At 36.3% G+C, this 13,065-nt stretch overlaps 2 protein-coding genes across 3 annotated transcripts in view; one reads left to right on the forward strand and one right to left on the reverse strand.

The window, feature by feature from the left end:
* The window catches only part of Lrp4 (LDL receptor related protein 4), a 409,566-nt gene that overhangs the window by 163,893 nt on the left and 232,608 nt on the right, over positions 1–13,065 (forward strand). The gene's annotated exons all lie outside the window — the stretch shown is intronic.
* Positions 2,025–5,606, reverse strand: LOC136853695 (uncharacterized). The gene is made up of 6 exons (XM_067129638.1): positions 5,474–5,606; positions 5,214–5,319; positions 4,484–4,609; positions 3,487–3,611; positions 3,187–3,294; positions 2,025–2,397 (listed from the first exon to the last, which is right to left on the reverse strand). Exons 2-6 carry the CDS (start codon positions 5,302–5,304, stop codon positions 2,320–2,322), a joined length of 528 nt encoding a protein of 175 aa, XP_066985739.1. The 5' UTR covers positions 5,305–5,319; positions 5,474–5,606; the 3' UTR covers positions 2,025–2,319.

Below are 13,065 nucleotides of genomic sequence, written 5' to 3' on the forward strand. Positions count from 1 at the left end.
ATTTCCTCAGACGAACCTGGCGAGCGTGAAAATTGTCAGAGAGCGGATCTCCGCTAGAAATCGCTCGTTAAACAAAGAAAGCCTCTTCGTAGTCCGCGCACAAATAAAAAAGGAAAACAAAAAAGTAAAAAGCATTCTCTTCTCTTTGATGTCGTCTTCCGTCTGCCGTTGGATTGTTTAATTTCTAAAGTATCTTCATGGCTGCTAATTTTGTTCACCGTAGGGGAGGGGATAGTGCTGTCAGTGCACCGTAGGCATTGCTGTACTTGAGGTTCTTTGCGGCGTGCATTCCTAAGGCCCCTAGCTGCGACCCCTTTCGTTTCTTTTACTGTACCTCCTTTCATATTCTCTTTCCTCCATCTTACTTTCCTTAACACTCTCCTAGCAATTGATTCATAGTGCTTCAACTGCGAGGTTTTCCTCCTGTCACGCCTTTCAAACCTTTTACTGTCAATTTCACCTTTCAAACCTTTTACTATCAATTTCCATTTCAGCGCTGAATGACCTTATAGGTCCCAGTGCTTGGCCTTTGGCCTAAATAGTATATTCAGTTAAATTCAGTGCTAATTTTGTTGCTGGGGTGGACTTGTCCGTCTCGCACAACCGCCCCCCCCCCCGCCCCACACACACCAGAGAGTCCACTTTATTTGTGATTTTGTCTTTTATGATAGCTTAGTAATTGTTTTGATTGTACTAGAGTATGAATGAATAAATTTAATAAGTGTTTCATCGCCGTAGGGGGTTAGTGCCGTCAGTGCACCTCATGCTGTGCACTGCAGGCATTACTTAAAGGTTCTTTGCAGTGTCCCTTAGGCCCCTAGGTGCCACCGCTTTCATTCCTTTTTACTATACCTCTGTTCATATTCTCTATCTTCCATCTTATTTTCCACCCTCTCCTAACAATTGTCTCAACATTATTTTCAGCGTTGAATGGCCTCATAGGTCCCAGTGCTTGGCCTTAGGCATAAATTTATTATTGCAGTTCCAGTTCAGGTAAGTATTTTATCGGGCTGAGGGTCCCTTTATTGAATTTAGGCCTAACCTTCAAAAATGTTTAATCGGGATTCCGTTGCCCGCGCCGTCGGCATTCATGGAAAGATCCCCTCCAAAGAAGTCGTCTTAGAGATATTTAATCAAGTAAAAAATGCAGCGATATAGGATAGGCCACCACCGGGCTTTGGTTAAAATTTCACGGGCCGCGGCTCAGGCAGCATTATACCGAGACCACCGAAAGATAGATCTATTTTCGGTGGCATTGATTATACGCTGTTGCAGAAAACTCGATTGCGCCAAAGAAACTTCGGAGCATATTTTTACTTTTCTTTTTACAATAACATTTTTAATGTGACCAATATCCGATATTGGTGAAATTGTCATATATTATGTATGCGAAGAAACTTGCTTGTATTCTTAACCCCAGCCATGGTTAGGCTGTAACAGTGTACCAATGATAATAATAAATTTACTTTATTCCTCCTTCCTTCCTCCCACCCCTTGTACCTTCCTCTAAACCCCCCCTCACCACTTCTACCTTCCTCTTCCCGTCACCAGCTCCTCATTGGGTGGGATGGGTACCGTTCTCAGTAGCACTTTGCTGGCCACGCGTTCGAATCTCCGACCGGCCAATGAAAAATTAGAGGAATTTATTTCTGGTGATAGAAATTCATTTCTCAGTATAATGTGGTTCTGATTCCACAATAAGCTGTAGGTCCATTTGCTAGGTAACCAATTGGTTCATAGCCACTTAAAATAAGTAATCCTTCTGGCCAGCCCTCTCTAGGAGAGCTGTTGATCAGCTCAGTGGTCTGGTTAAACTAAGGCATACTTAACTTCTCGTCACTTCTTTTACACGAAGATGTTTCTCCAGTCATTTCACCTAATTTCGGTGTCCTTTCCCATATAAGGAAGTATAGGTCACCTTCGCTTTCAAATGGCTGATGGTAAATACCTGAATTTAAAGGCGTTCGGAATTCTCTCTCTTCCCAGAGGTTCCTAGTAACATCAGATTAAATGAAAATACAATCTCATGAAGACTCTTTATTCCAAAGGTATACAGGGAATAATATCTGTAGAATAGCAAATGATCAATGCTAAAAATAATAACAACAACTGTTTTATCAAAATTGAAACGATAGAAACAAAAAACACACGACCAAAAATAAAATTCATGCAATCAGAACAACAAATCGGCACAACAACAATTGACAAAGGCTAAAATATCTGTACCACTAGACCGGTGGTAGACAATAGAACTGGGACACTTTGTCTTTAGTAGAATCCACTGAAATTAGAGGCATTTGGAGGCCAATTCTTATATTTTTACCAAGTGATTAAGTTTTGCAGGGCTAACGCCAGGGAAGAGACACAAGCCCCTTCGTAGCACTCAAAAATAGCAGTCTGTTGAGGAGAAAGGAAATGGGATTTTAGAAAGCACTTAAAATTAATCTTGTTATTTTCATTCCTTTATCAGTTGCAGTCAAATTTTATTTTTATAGGAAAAATTACTTCATTTCTTGGTTACTTTTTTTAAAAATATTAGGTCAACGTTAACCCTTTACAAAAGTGGTTCTTAACCTGGGGGGCGCCCCCGCAATTTCCAGGGGCGTGGGGCGCGAGCCTTATGGAAAAATTAAACATTCTCTAATTCGTTATTCTCTTAACAAGAGTCGCTAAGAAGCAGTGTCAAGTATCTCACTAATTCATTCCCAAAAGAATAAAAATACCCGTTCTCTTTCTCTCCTTTTTTTTCATTTTCCTTTAAATCTTGGAAGGTATTTTACTCATAGATGCAAGAGGTGGGGGGCATGGAGGGAAGGGCCAACTCTTAGAGGGGGCGTGGTGAAAAAACGGTTGAGAACCACTGCTATACAATTATAAATCCTTATCTAACACGTTGATCCCTTATTGATAACTTTAAAAAAGTTGTCTCAGTATTAACCCCTTCCAGTTATAAATCCTTATCTAACACGCTGACCCCTTGTTGATAACTTGTTAAAAAAATTTCTCAATATTAACCCCCTTCCAGTCATAAATCCTTATCGAACACGCTGACCCCTTGTTGATAATTTAAAAAAAAAAATTCTCAATATTAACCCCCTTCCAGTTACAAACCCTCATCAAACGCACCGACCCCTTATGCACGCACCGGGCCAGAGACCAATAAAGAGAAATCGAGACTCAACTCACCCCATTATTTTGCTTACAGCTGCTGAAACTGTCCGTGAGGTTAGAAGAGGGCACGGACAACGTGATGTGCCCAGCGCTGCGCTGGTAATCGATGAAACTTTGCACTTTCTGAAAGCAAGCGTTTGGTGCAGTTTTTGAAAGAAATGTTTTGGGAAAGAAACCTGTCTATAGATGTTATGATTGTCATTGTCAGTGTGTTGCAAAATAGATTCTAGGGCATTATTATTATTATTGTTATTATTATTATTATTATTATTATTATTATTATTATTATTATTACAGAACTGGACGAATACTAACCTGTGCTAGTTGAGGAATGAGGCATTCAGTCATGTTAGCTATTTTTGCTGCAGGGATCTTCAGGTCTGACAAGACATCTTTCATATAATCTGAGCCATTTTGTGACTGTGGGCTGATAACCAACTCTGAAAAGAATGTTATAAAGAATGAATATAAAAAAAACTTATGTAAGGTTTTAGTACAGGAATCACTGAGTATAACGTGACTATATTATATTAAAGGTATTTTTATTGTGGCATTGTATATATGTACTGCTTTATCTTCTAATATATATATATATATATATATATATATATATATATATATATATATATATATATATATATATATATATATATATATATATATATATATATATATATATATATATATATATATATATATATATATATAAAATAGATAGATAGATAGATAGATAGGTAGATATTAAAATTGATCACTTGCACAATTTTCCTATACTTTCATAGAACGAATAACAGCAACTCATTTAAACAGGATTTATCTAATGGAGATCATGTTTCCAAAAGTTACAAGCTTTCAAGGACTAGTCTGTCCCCATCATCTGGTAGCCGTAAAAAAAAAGAAAACGGCTACCGGACGATGGGGACAGATTAGCCCTGAAAACTTGTAATTTTGGAAAGAAAATTTTTAGATATCATCCTATATAAATGCAGTCCTATTTATATATATATATATATATATATATATATATATATATATATATATATATATATATATATATATATATATATATATATATATATATATATATATTTTATATATATATATATTTCATGTTATGCTATAAAGTTGGAAAAGAAGTTTAGTTCAGCTAATGCATACAAAAATATCTGTCGATTTCAGATAGATTTTTGTTAGGGCAAACTAGACCACCCGTATCACGCCATCATAATGTTTTAGCGGTTATTGAAATGCCAACGTATAATCTACTGGTGCCATTAACCCCAAAGAGAACACAAGATCTTAAAAGACTCACCTGTCACCAGTGCCCCTGGGATGTCAAAATTGTTCTGGCGGGCACAGGTGGGCGCAAATGCCCGGACGACCTTGGCACTCGGTCGGGTCATGATGTTGCACGCCTTTTCGACGTCAGTGGTGTCATCTGAGGTAGGGGCAACGGTCGTGTTAACAGACTTGATAACGGTTATGAATGACGTTGGCAGAAAATATACCATGGATTATATTTTGGCTCCGTCATGAATCGAGTTCTTTTTTGAAATGTTTAATAACGGTCCTGTGAGTTAGTGAGAGCAATGATGATAAAATACAAGATGAAAAACGAAAATAATTTGTTCTTTAAGTTTATAGTTTAAATACACACACACATAGATACATACATACATACGTTATATATAATATATAATATATATATATATATATATATATATATATATATATATATATATATATATATATATATATAAAGGCAATGCCACGAAGGAAAGAGAAACAATGGAGTGCTGCAAGGCCTTTCGACTTCTTGTCCTTTACTTAGCATTGCCTTTTTTTATATGTTCATCACGTCCCATATTTCCGTGAGTCAGTTATACACACACACACACACACACACACACACACACACACACACACACACACACATATATATATATATATATATATATATATATATATATATATATATATATATATATATATATATATATATATATATATATATATGATAGACTGTAGATTGTTGTACTAACCTTGTCTCTTTCTTCTCCCGTAAGATATCGGGAATTGTGAGCAAACCGCCGCAGCCATTGCGAGAAACACTATTCCTCCCAGGAGTTTCATCCTCGAGAATTTATGCTAAAATTGAGAATTGCAGTAATGAATATGCTGTGATACTTTCGCTGGATGACCTAATATTAGTCTTTCAGTTGTGTCTAGTATTTACTAGATTTATTTGTTTGAATACCTTCGTCAATGCACGGTTGGCTTTACACAGTACCTTGACTCTTACCTCTAAGGAGTTTCCGTCGTAACCAGGCGGAGAGCAGCTGTGAAATGAAGGTGACAAATCGGAACAAGAGCTATTTATCCCTTAAGCAACCAACCGGTGACCGTTTTCTGTGGAAGACTCGTTCGTACGCCCTCCCCCCAAAAAAAAAAAAAAACGACTCTGGAAGCTAGCGAGGAAGAGTTGATAATGGTAATCACTACGGGTAATGGTAGCTGTGGCGATGACAAAGGAGGGTGTCTCTTGGCCTCAAGGGAGTCACCTATATCTGTAAAAAAAAAAAAAAGAAGAAGAAAACATGCTGTTTTAGCGAGTTTATCGACCGTGTCTTTGTTACTGGTGGGGATTTGTAGACGCCTCTGGTGATTGGGCGTTTTAAGAGGGTTTTATTTTTTTGCTGTTGCTAGAATGCAAAGTGGTCGATTTTTTTTTTTTTTTTGCTCAAGTTGTGTCCTATATATATATATATATATATATATATATATATATATATATATATATATATATATATATATATATATATATATATATTATATTGTTATATATAATTATATATTATATATTATATATATATATATATATATATATATATATATATATATATATATATATATATATATATATATATATATTATATATATATATATATATATATATATATATATATATATATATATATATATATATATATAAAGTGCACACACGTACATATATGTACTTTGACATGTATTTTATTTCCTGTGATAATTATTCGTTTCTCATTGAGGAATTTAACTGACAGGTGAATTTTTTTCTGACTATTTTGTATTGGAAGCTAGTCATTCAGTATTCGGTATATTAGTCACAGGTTAAGTACGATGCTTTTTACCCAGCTTCACAGTAATTTGTAACTGATGGATATATTAACTGTGAAATATTTTCATTAAAAGACGACTGGCCAAACCGAGTTTAAATTTTAACGTCGAATTGTCCCAATCTATGACTGTTAATTGGTTCCTGACTTCAGGCAAACATTGTACATTTCAAGGTTAAGTATAAACTCAGTGTACTGAATGTTGGTGTTTTTAGTAGAGTAATTAAACGTTGGGTTATTGTATATACAAAAAGGTTACACTGCTCAAAGTCATATCATGCACAGTCATCCAGTATAGGACAAAAAATGTACTCAGATGGAACGCCCTTCTGATGAGTTATATTTCCGATGGCGCCGGTCAGCCGTGTCCACACGTGCGGCGATTCCGCAGGCGTAGGCGGAAGTGGGCTTACGTGCTCGTGGTGCAAGAATCCTTAGCAGCTTACCTTAGCTGCTTCCCTTAGCGGATCTAGTGAGTCAAGTTCAAGATTGATGTAAATGGCTCTTACTTATTACACACCATGACAGATCATTTCGCAAACTGTGTGTGGTGAAGTAATCGAGATTTCGACTCCAGGGGAAGGGGGATTAAGGTGTCACAAAATAATATTGGCTGTGTATCGTTCCTGTTTCGAAACCAGGATATACCCTTGAAATGGCTTACCATTTGCTTGATTTTGCTTGATTTTTTTTCCAGCCAATATTCAAATAAAATCCTTCTTATTGAGGAACAGTTAATTTCTGGATTTCCTGCCTTTTGCTTTTGGGTGCTTTTCCCACTGCAAGCACTGAATCCAAAGACATAGAAGGAGGCGTGAAAGAAAGCTGTCTCTCCATGCTAGGATTCGGACCAGTCAGTTCAGATTTCTCCCTCTGGATTATGAAGGGGCAATAATTAAGTTTGTGTATATTTACAAAGTATATCTCATGCAGTTCAGATATATTTTGCTTGAACTGAAACAGGCCCTTTTCAAGGGAAAACTCAAAGTTGTCAAAGTTGAACCCCCATCGTGGTTTCAGGAACAAAGCTGTCAAAGTTGAACCCCCATCGTGGTTTCAGGAACAAAGCTGCCAGAGTTGAACCTCCATCGTGGTTTCAGGATCAAAGCTGTCAAAGTTGAACCTCCATCGTGGTTTCAGGAACAAAGTTGTCAAAATTGAACCTCCATCGTGGTTTCAGGAACAAAGCTACCAAAGTTGAACCTCCATCGTGGTTTCAGGAACAAAGCTGTCAAAGTTGAACCTCCATCGTGGTTTCAGGAACAAAACTGTCAAAGTTGAACCTCCATCGTGGTTTCAGGAACAAAGCTGCCAAAGTTGAACCTCCATCGTGGTTTCAGGATCAAAACTGTCAAAGTTGAACCTCCATCGTGGTTTCAGGAACAAAGCTACCAAAGTTGAACCTCCATCGTGGTTTCAGGAACAAAGCTGTCAAAGTTGAACCTCCATCGTGGTTTCAGGAACAAAGCTGCCAAAGTTGAACCTCCATCGTGGTTTCAGGAACAAAGCTGTCAAAGTTGAACCTCCATCGTGGTTTCAGGAACAAAGCTGCCAAAACAAAGTTGAACTTCCATCGTGGTTTCAGGAACAAAGCTGTCAAAGTTGAACCTCCATCGTGGTTTCAGGAACAAAGCTGCCAAAGTTCCTTTTCAGGAACAAAGCTGAACCTCCATCGTGGTTTCAGGAACAAAGCTGTCAAAGTTGAACCTCCATCGTGGTTTCAGGAACAAAGCTGTCAGAGCTGAACCTCAAGAAATACATTGACAAAGACAGCCCAGTCCAGAAATAAATCCATCGTAGAATATTAAAGCAAACGATGTATTTCCCTACATGTCCCCTCGTTTGTGTGACGATGTATTTTGCTGCTTGAACGAACGTGTGATTCATGAGGCGAAAGCACCAGTGCTTGACATCACCAGAAGGGGAACGCTTCCAGTAAAGACCAGTTATTCCGTTTTTCTCCTCTTAAGCTTCCTTGTCCTTGAGACCTTTTTTATTTATTAGTTTTTTTTATTTTGCTAAGGCTTAGCACCCCATATTTTAGCCCTTGGAAATTCATTTGCATAAGTAATTTATAAGTTTGTTGCTGTTGACAACATACCCTGGCGTTTTTATACTCTCTTTCCCCGTAGGGCACTAGTGCCGTCAGTGCACCTCACGCGGTGCACTGTAGGCATTAATTGAGGTGCTCTGCAGCGTCCCTTCGGCCCTAAGCTGCAGCCCCTTTCATTCCTTTTACTGTACCTCCGTTCATATTCTCTTTCTTCCATCTTGCTTTCCACCCTCTCCTAACGATTATTTCATAGTGAAACTGCTTTGGGGTTTTCCTCCTGTTACGCCTTTCAGTCCTTTTAACTGTCAGTTTCCGTTTCAGCGCTGAATGACCTCGTGGGTCCCAGTGCTTGACCTTTGGCCTAAATTCTATATTCTATCTAATTTCTATAGGCTTGTTCGTTGTACTGTCAGTTTGATGACGAAAAGGAAATGCAAATCATGAGAGCAAAGTAGGTTTTGTAATCATGAGAAGTCATATGTTATGCCGCTGATTCTACGAGATATTTTCCGGTCAGAAGTCTTGATGTGATTGTATTAATGCAAATAAAATTACCTATTACTTCGCACCACTATGCTGGTAGAAGATGGAAGAGAATTAGTTAATTCTTGTGATTTGTATGGTGATTATTATATATAATATACAGTATATATATGTATATATATACATGTATACATATGCATGATATATAATATATATATATGTATGTATGTATACAGATGCATGTATATGTGTATACATATACATACCTACTTTATTTCTCTTGCCGAAACTGGCCTTAGAAGTTGGTGGCCTAACGGGTTCAAGCGAGTTTTTTTTTTTTTTTTTTAGAATGAGGTTGCTAACTACATTCCTTGCACCATATTAAGGGGTTATGTGCCGATGGAGTTTGGTATATTTTGCTGGGCGACTGATGGCGTATAGAAACTGAACTCATCGCTGCTGTCAGCATTACATAAATATATATATATATATATATATATATATATATATATATATATATATATATATATATATATATTTATATATTCAGTATATCAGTGTATCTATCTATCTCTCTATATATAAACATATATATATGTAATATATATATATATATATATATATATATATATATATATATATATATATATATATATATATATATATATATAAGTTTTCCATTTTGTTTTCATAACGGAATTATTATTTATGGAAACAGAAATTTGTCACTAACAATGGCGATGGAAACCAGATCAATGGTAGGAACAGACGCTGTTTAATAACAAGAGAAGATTAATTATGTGAATTTGTGTTTACTTAGTGAATAACTTTCTTTTCAGAAGACTTTGAAGCTCGCTGCTTTTGTCTATTATAAAACAACAGCTTTGTTTTAAACAATTAATTTAACTAATCCTGATTTCCTCCAAGTATTTTCTCCTTGTATTATACTGATTAGGTTTAAAGCTTTTTTTTTTTTGTTACACCATTAGCGAAATTATATAATAAATGTTTATTGCCAGAGCTACAATTTCACCTATAATTTCACTAATTTTCCAACATTTTTGTTTTGTGGATATCTCTTATAAATCATGTCTAACCCCTCATCCCCTAGGTTAATTATTCTCATTGCAGCGTTCCTTCCTTCGGCCCCTAGCTGCAACCCCTTTCGTTCCTTTTACTGTGCCTCCTTTCATATTCTCTTTCTTCCATCTGACTTTCCTTAACCCTCTCCTAACAATTGATTCATAGTGCAACTGCTTTGAGGTTTTCCTCATGATACATCTTTCAGACCTTTTCCTGTCAATTTCTGTTTCAGCGCTGAATGACCTCATAGGAACAAGTGCTTCACCTTTGGCCTAAATTCTATATTCAGTTTAGTTTAACTTATTCTCTCCCAGTGTTCTCTTGAACGAATCATTAATTGTTCTTTCTTTTCTAATTCCAGGTAAGTGTGTTTCTGTTCAGTACTGACGAGATCAGATTTACAAGGTAAGAGGAGTCTAATTCTTTCGATGCTCAATTGTTGTCGAAACCATTTTTCGAAGCATTCGACGATGGGCCGCTTATTTTCGGTTTTCGGCATTTTTTCGCCGTGAATTCTGAAGGTATTTAGCAAAACAGTAACGATGCCTTATCTCATGAATAGGTACTCGACATACAAATGTGTTAACATGTTTCTTAAAACTTATTGTAACGATAGGGTTCGTCCAATCATATTTTTCCGTTTTCGGTATTATTGCATGTTGTATATTGTAAGAATATTTGCCCTTGACTGAGTGTTCCCGCGAGGTCGGACACTTATGTAATCGTTCCTCATTTGTATCCTAGCAGATACGAGGTCCTGTGGTCGTATGGTCGTAAAGGTTTTGTCTTTGTTGAAAGATGAAAAAAATAATAATAAATATTCGTTCGATTACTCCTTATGTGTTAGGTACGTCATTCTTTCACTATGATCGTATGTAGTAATTAGTGATCTGTAATTTTTTTTAAGAAATTGTATGCAGTCATTAATGACCTGTAGACATATATTTCTCAAGAAACTGTATGCAATCACTAGTGACCTATGGACATATTTGTTTTTAAGAAACTATATGTAGTCATTTGTAACCAGTAGACGTATTTTTTTTCAAGAAACTGTATGCTATCATTACCTTCCTATAAAAGTGTTTGCTTTTTCAAGAAACTTTATGCTATCATTAGTTACCAATAAAAGTGTTTTTTGTAAAGAAACTGTATGCAGCCATTAGTGACCCATGGACATATTTTTTTAAGAAACTATATGCAGTCATTTGTGACCTGTAGACTTTTTTTTTTCAAGAAACTGTATGCTATCATTAGCTACCTATAAAAGTGTTTTTTTTCAAGAAACTGTATGCTTTCATTTATGACTGGTAGACTTTTTTTTAAGAAACTTTATGCAAGCATCTGTGACCTATAGAAGTGTTTTTTTTTTCAAGAAACTATGCAGTCATTTATGACCTGTAGACGTATTTTTTTTTAAGAAACTGTATGTGATCATTTGCAACCTGTAGACGTATATTTTTTTCAAGAAACCCTATGCAAGCATCTGTGACCTATAGAATTGTTTTTTTTTTTAAGAAACTGTGCGCAATCATTTATGACTTGTAGACTTTTTTTTTTTTTCAAGAAAATGTATGCGATCATTTGCGACCTGCAGACATTTTTTTTTTTCAAGACATTATATGCAATTATTAGTGACCTGCATGCATATTTTTTCAAGAAACTGTGCAATCACTAGTGACTGATAAGTTTTTTTTTTTCAAGAAACCGTATGCAATCAATTATGACCTGCAGACGTGTTTCTTTTATATTTCAAGAAATATCACGACTTTAAAACACTGCTTTTCCTGTTTGTTCGAATCGCCGTAGCAGCAAAAGTTCCTCCGCGGTCACCTTGAGACAGGAGCTCTCTGGGTGGAATTGCACGTTTGTGCTGCCTGCAGGGGCCTGTTACAGGCGATGGTTGGCGTCGGTTTTCACAAATTCTTCACTTCCGCGTGCTCTCTCTCTCTCTCTCTCTCTCTGTCTCTCTCTCTCTCTCTCTCTCTCTCTCTCTCTCTCTCTCTCTCTCTCTCTCTCTCTTTCAGAAACGCACAAACGGACGAAGGAATAAAGAAAGATGGAAAGGAATGAATTATATATATGTAAACATATTCATTGTATATATATATATTTATATAAATTATATATATGTATATATATACATATATATATATTTATTTATTTATTTATTTATTTATTTATTTATTTATTTATACTACTCTTGTTAGGTTTCAGTGAGGCGGGAGGGTTCAGATTCTTAAGACGAGCAGTATGAATATAAATGTATAGTGAAGGTGTGTGGTTATCTGGTTAATACATACGTACATGCACATATGTATGCATTATATATGAATATATATATATATATATATATATATATATATATATATATATATATATATGTATATATATATATATATATATATATATATATATATATATATATATATATATATATATATATATATATATATAAATTATATATACAGTAGATATATTGACAGTAAGCGTAAAATGACTATATACACAATATTTTTCCCCTTGGTTACCACTCGAGAAACCTGACGAGTGTTGTTGTTTTCATGGCCACTGGGCACCAATTGAAGGTATGTTTTTGCAGCTGAGCACTGCTGTGGACAGTTGACATCTCAGCAGATATTTCACATCCTTTTTCTCTCTCTCTCTCTCTCTCTTTATGCAAATAGACTTTTCTACGAAAGCTACTCCTCGTCCTTGCTGACCATTTTTGGTTAGCGAGCTTGATGGCGCGTGCTACGCTGCGCTGGAACCCGGTGCAGCAGCCTGTCATGTCTCCCCTACCCTCCCGATCCCCTACCTACCCCTCCTCCTGATAACCGGACAAACAGGTTATCAGGAGGAGGGTGGGTGTGTCGTGTCTCCCCTACCTTCCTGATCCCCTACCTACCCCGGCCCCACCCGGGGCGGACAAACAAGTTTGCTTGGGGGGATGATGTGTCATTTCTCCCCTACCCTCCCAATCCCCTACCTACCCCGCCCCCACCCTGGCCGGAAAAACAAGAAAGATCCACCCTGATTGTATTATTATAGATAGATAGATGGATGTCCCGAAAGAAATTTTCGAAAATATCCAGTTCGATTTCATCTCTCTAGGTCCTGTTAATC

This window comes from Macrobrachium rosenbergii, chromosome 27 (genome assembly GCF_040412425.1).
Source record: "Macrobrachium rosenbergii isolate ZJJX-2024 chromosome 27, ASM4041242v1, whole genome shotgun sequence".
Classification (NCBI taxonomy): domain Eukaryota; kingdom Metazoa; phylum Arthropoda; class Malacostraca; order Decapoda; family Palaemonidae; genus Macrobrachium; species Macrobrachium rosenbergii.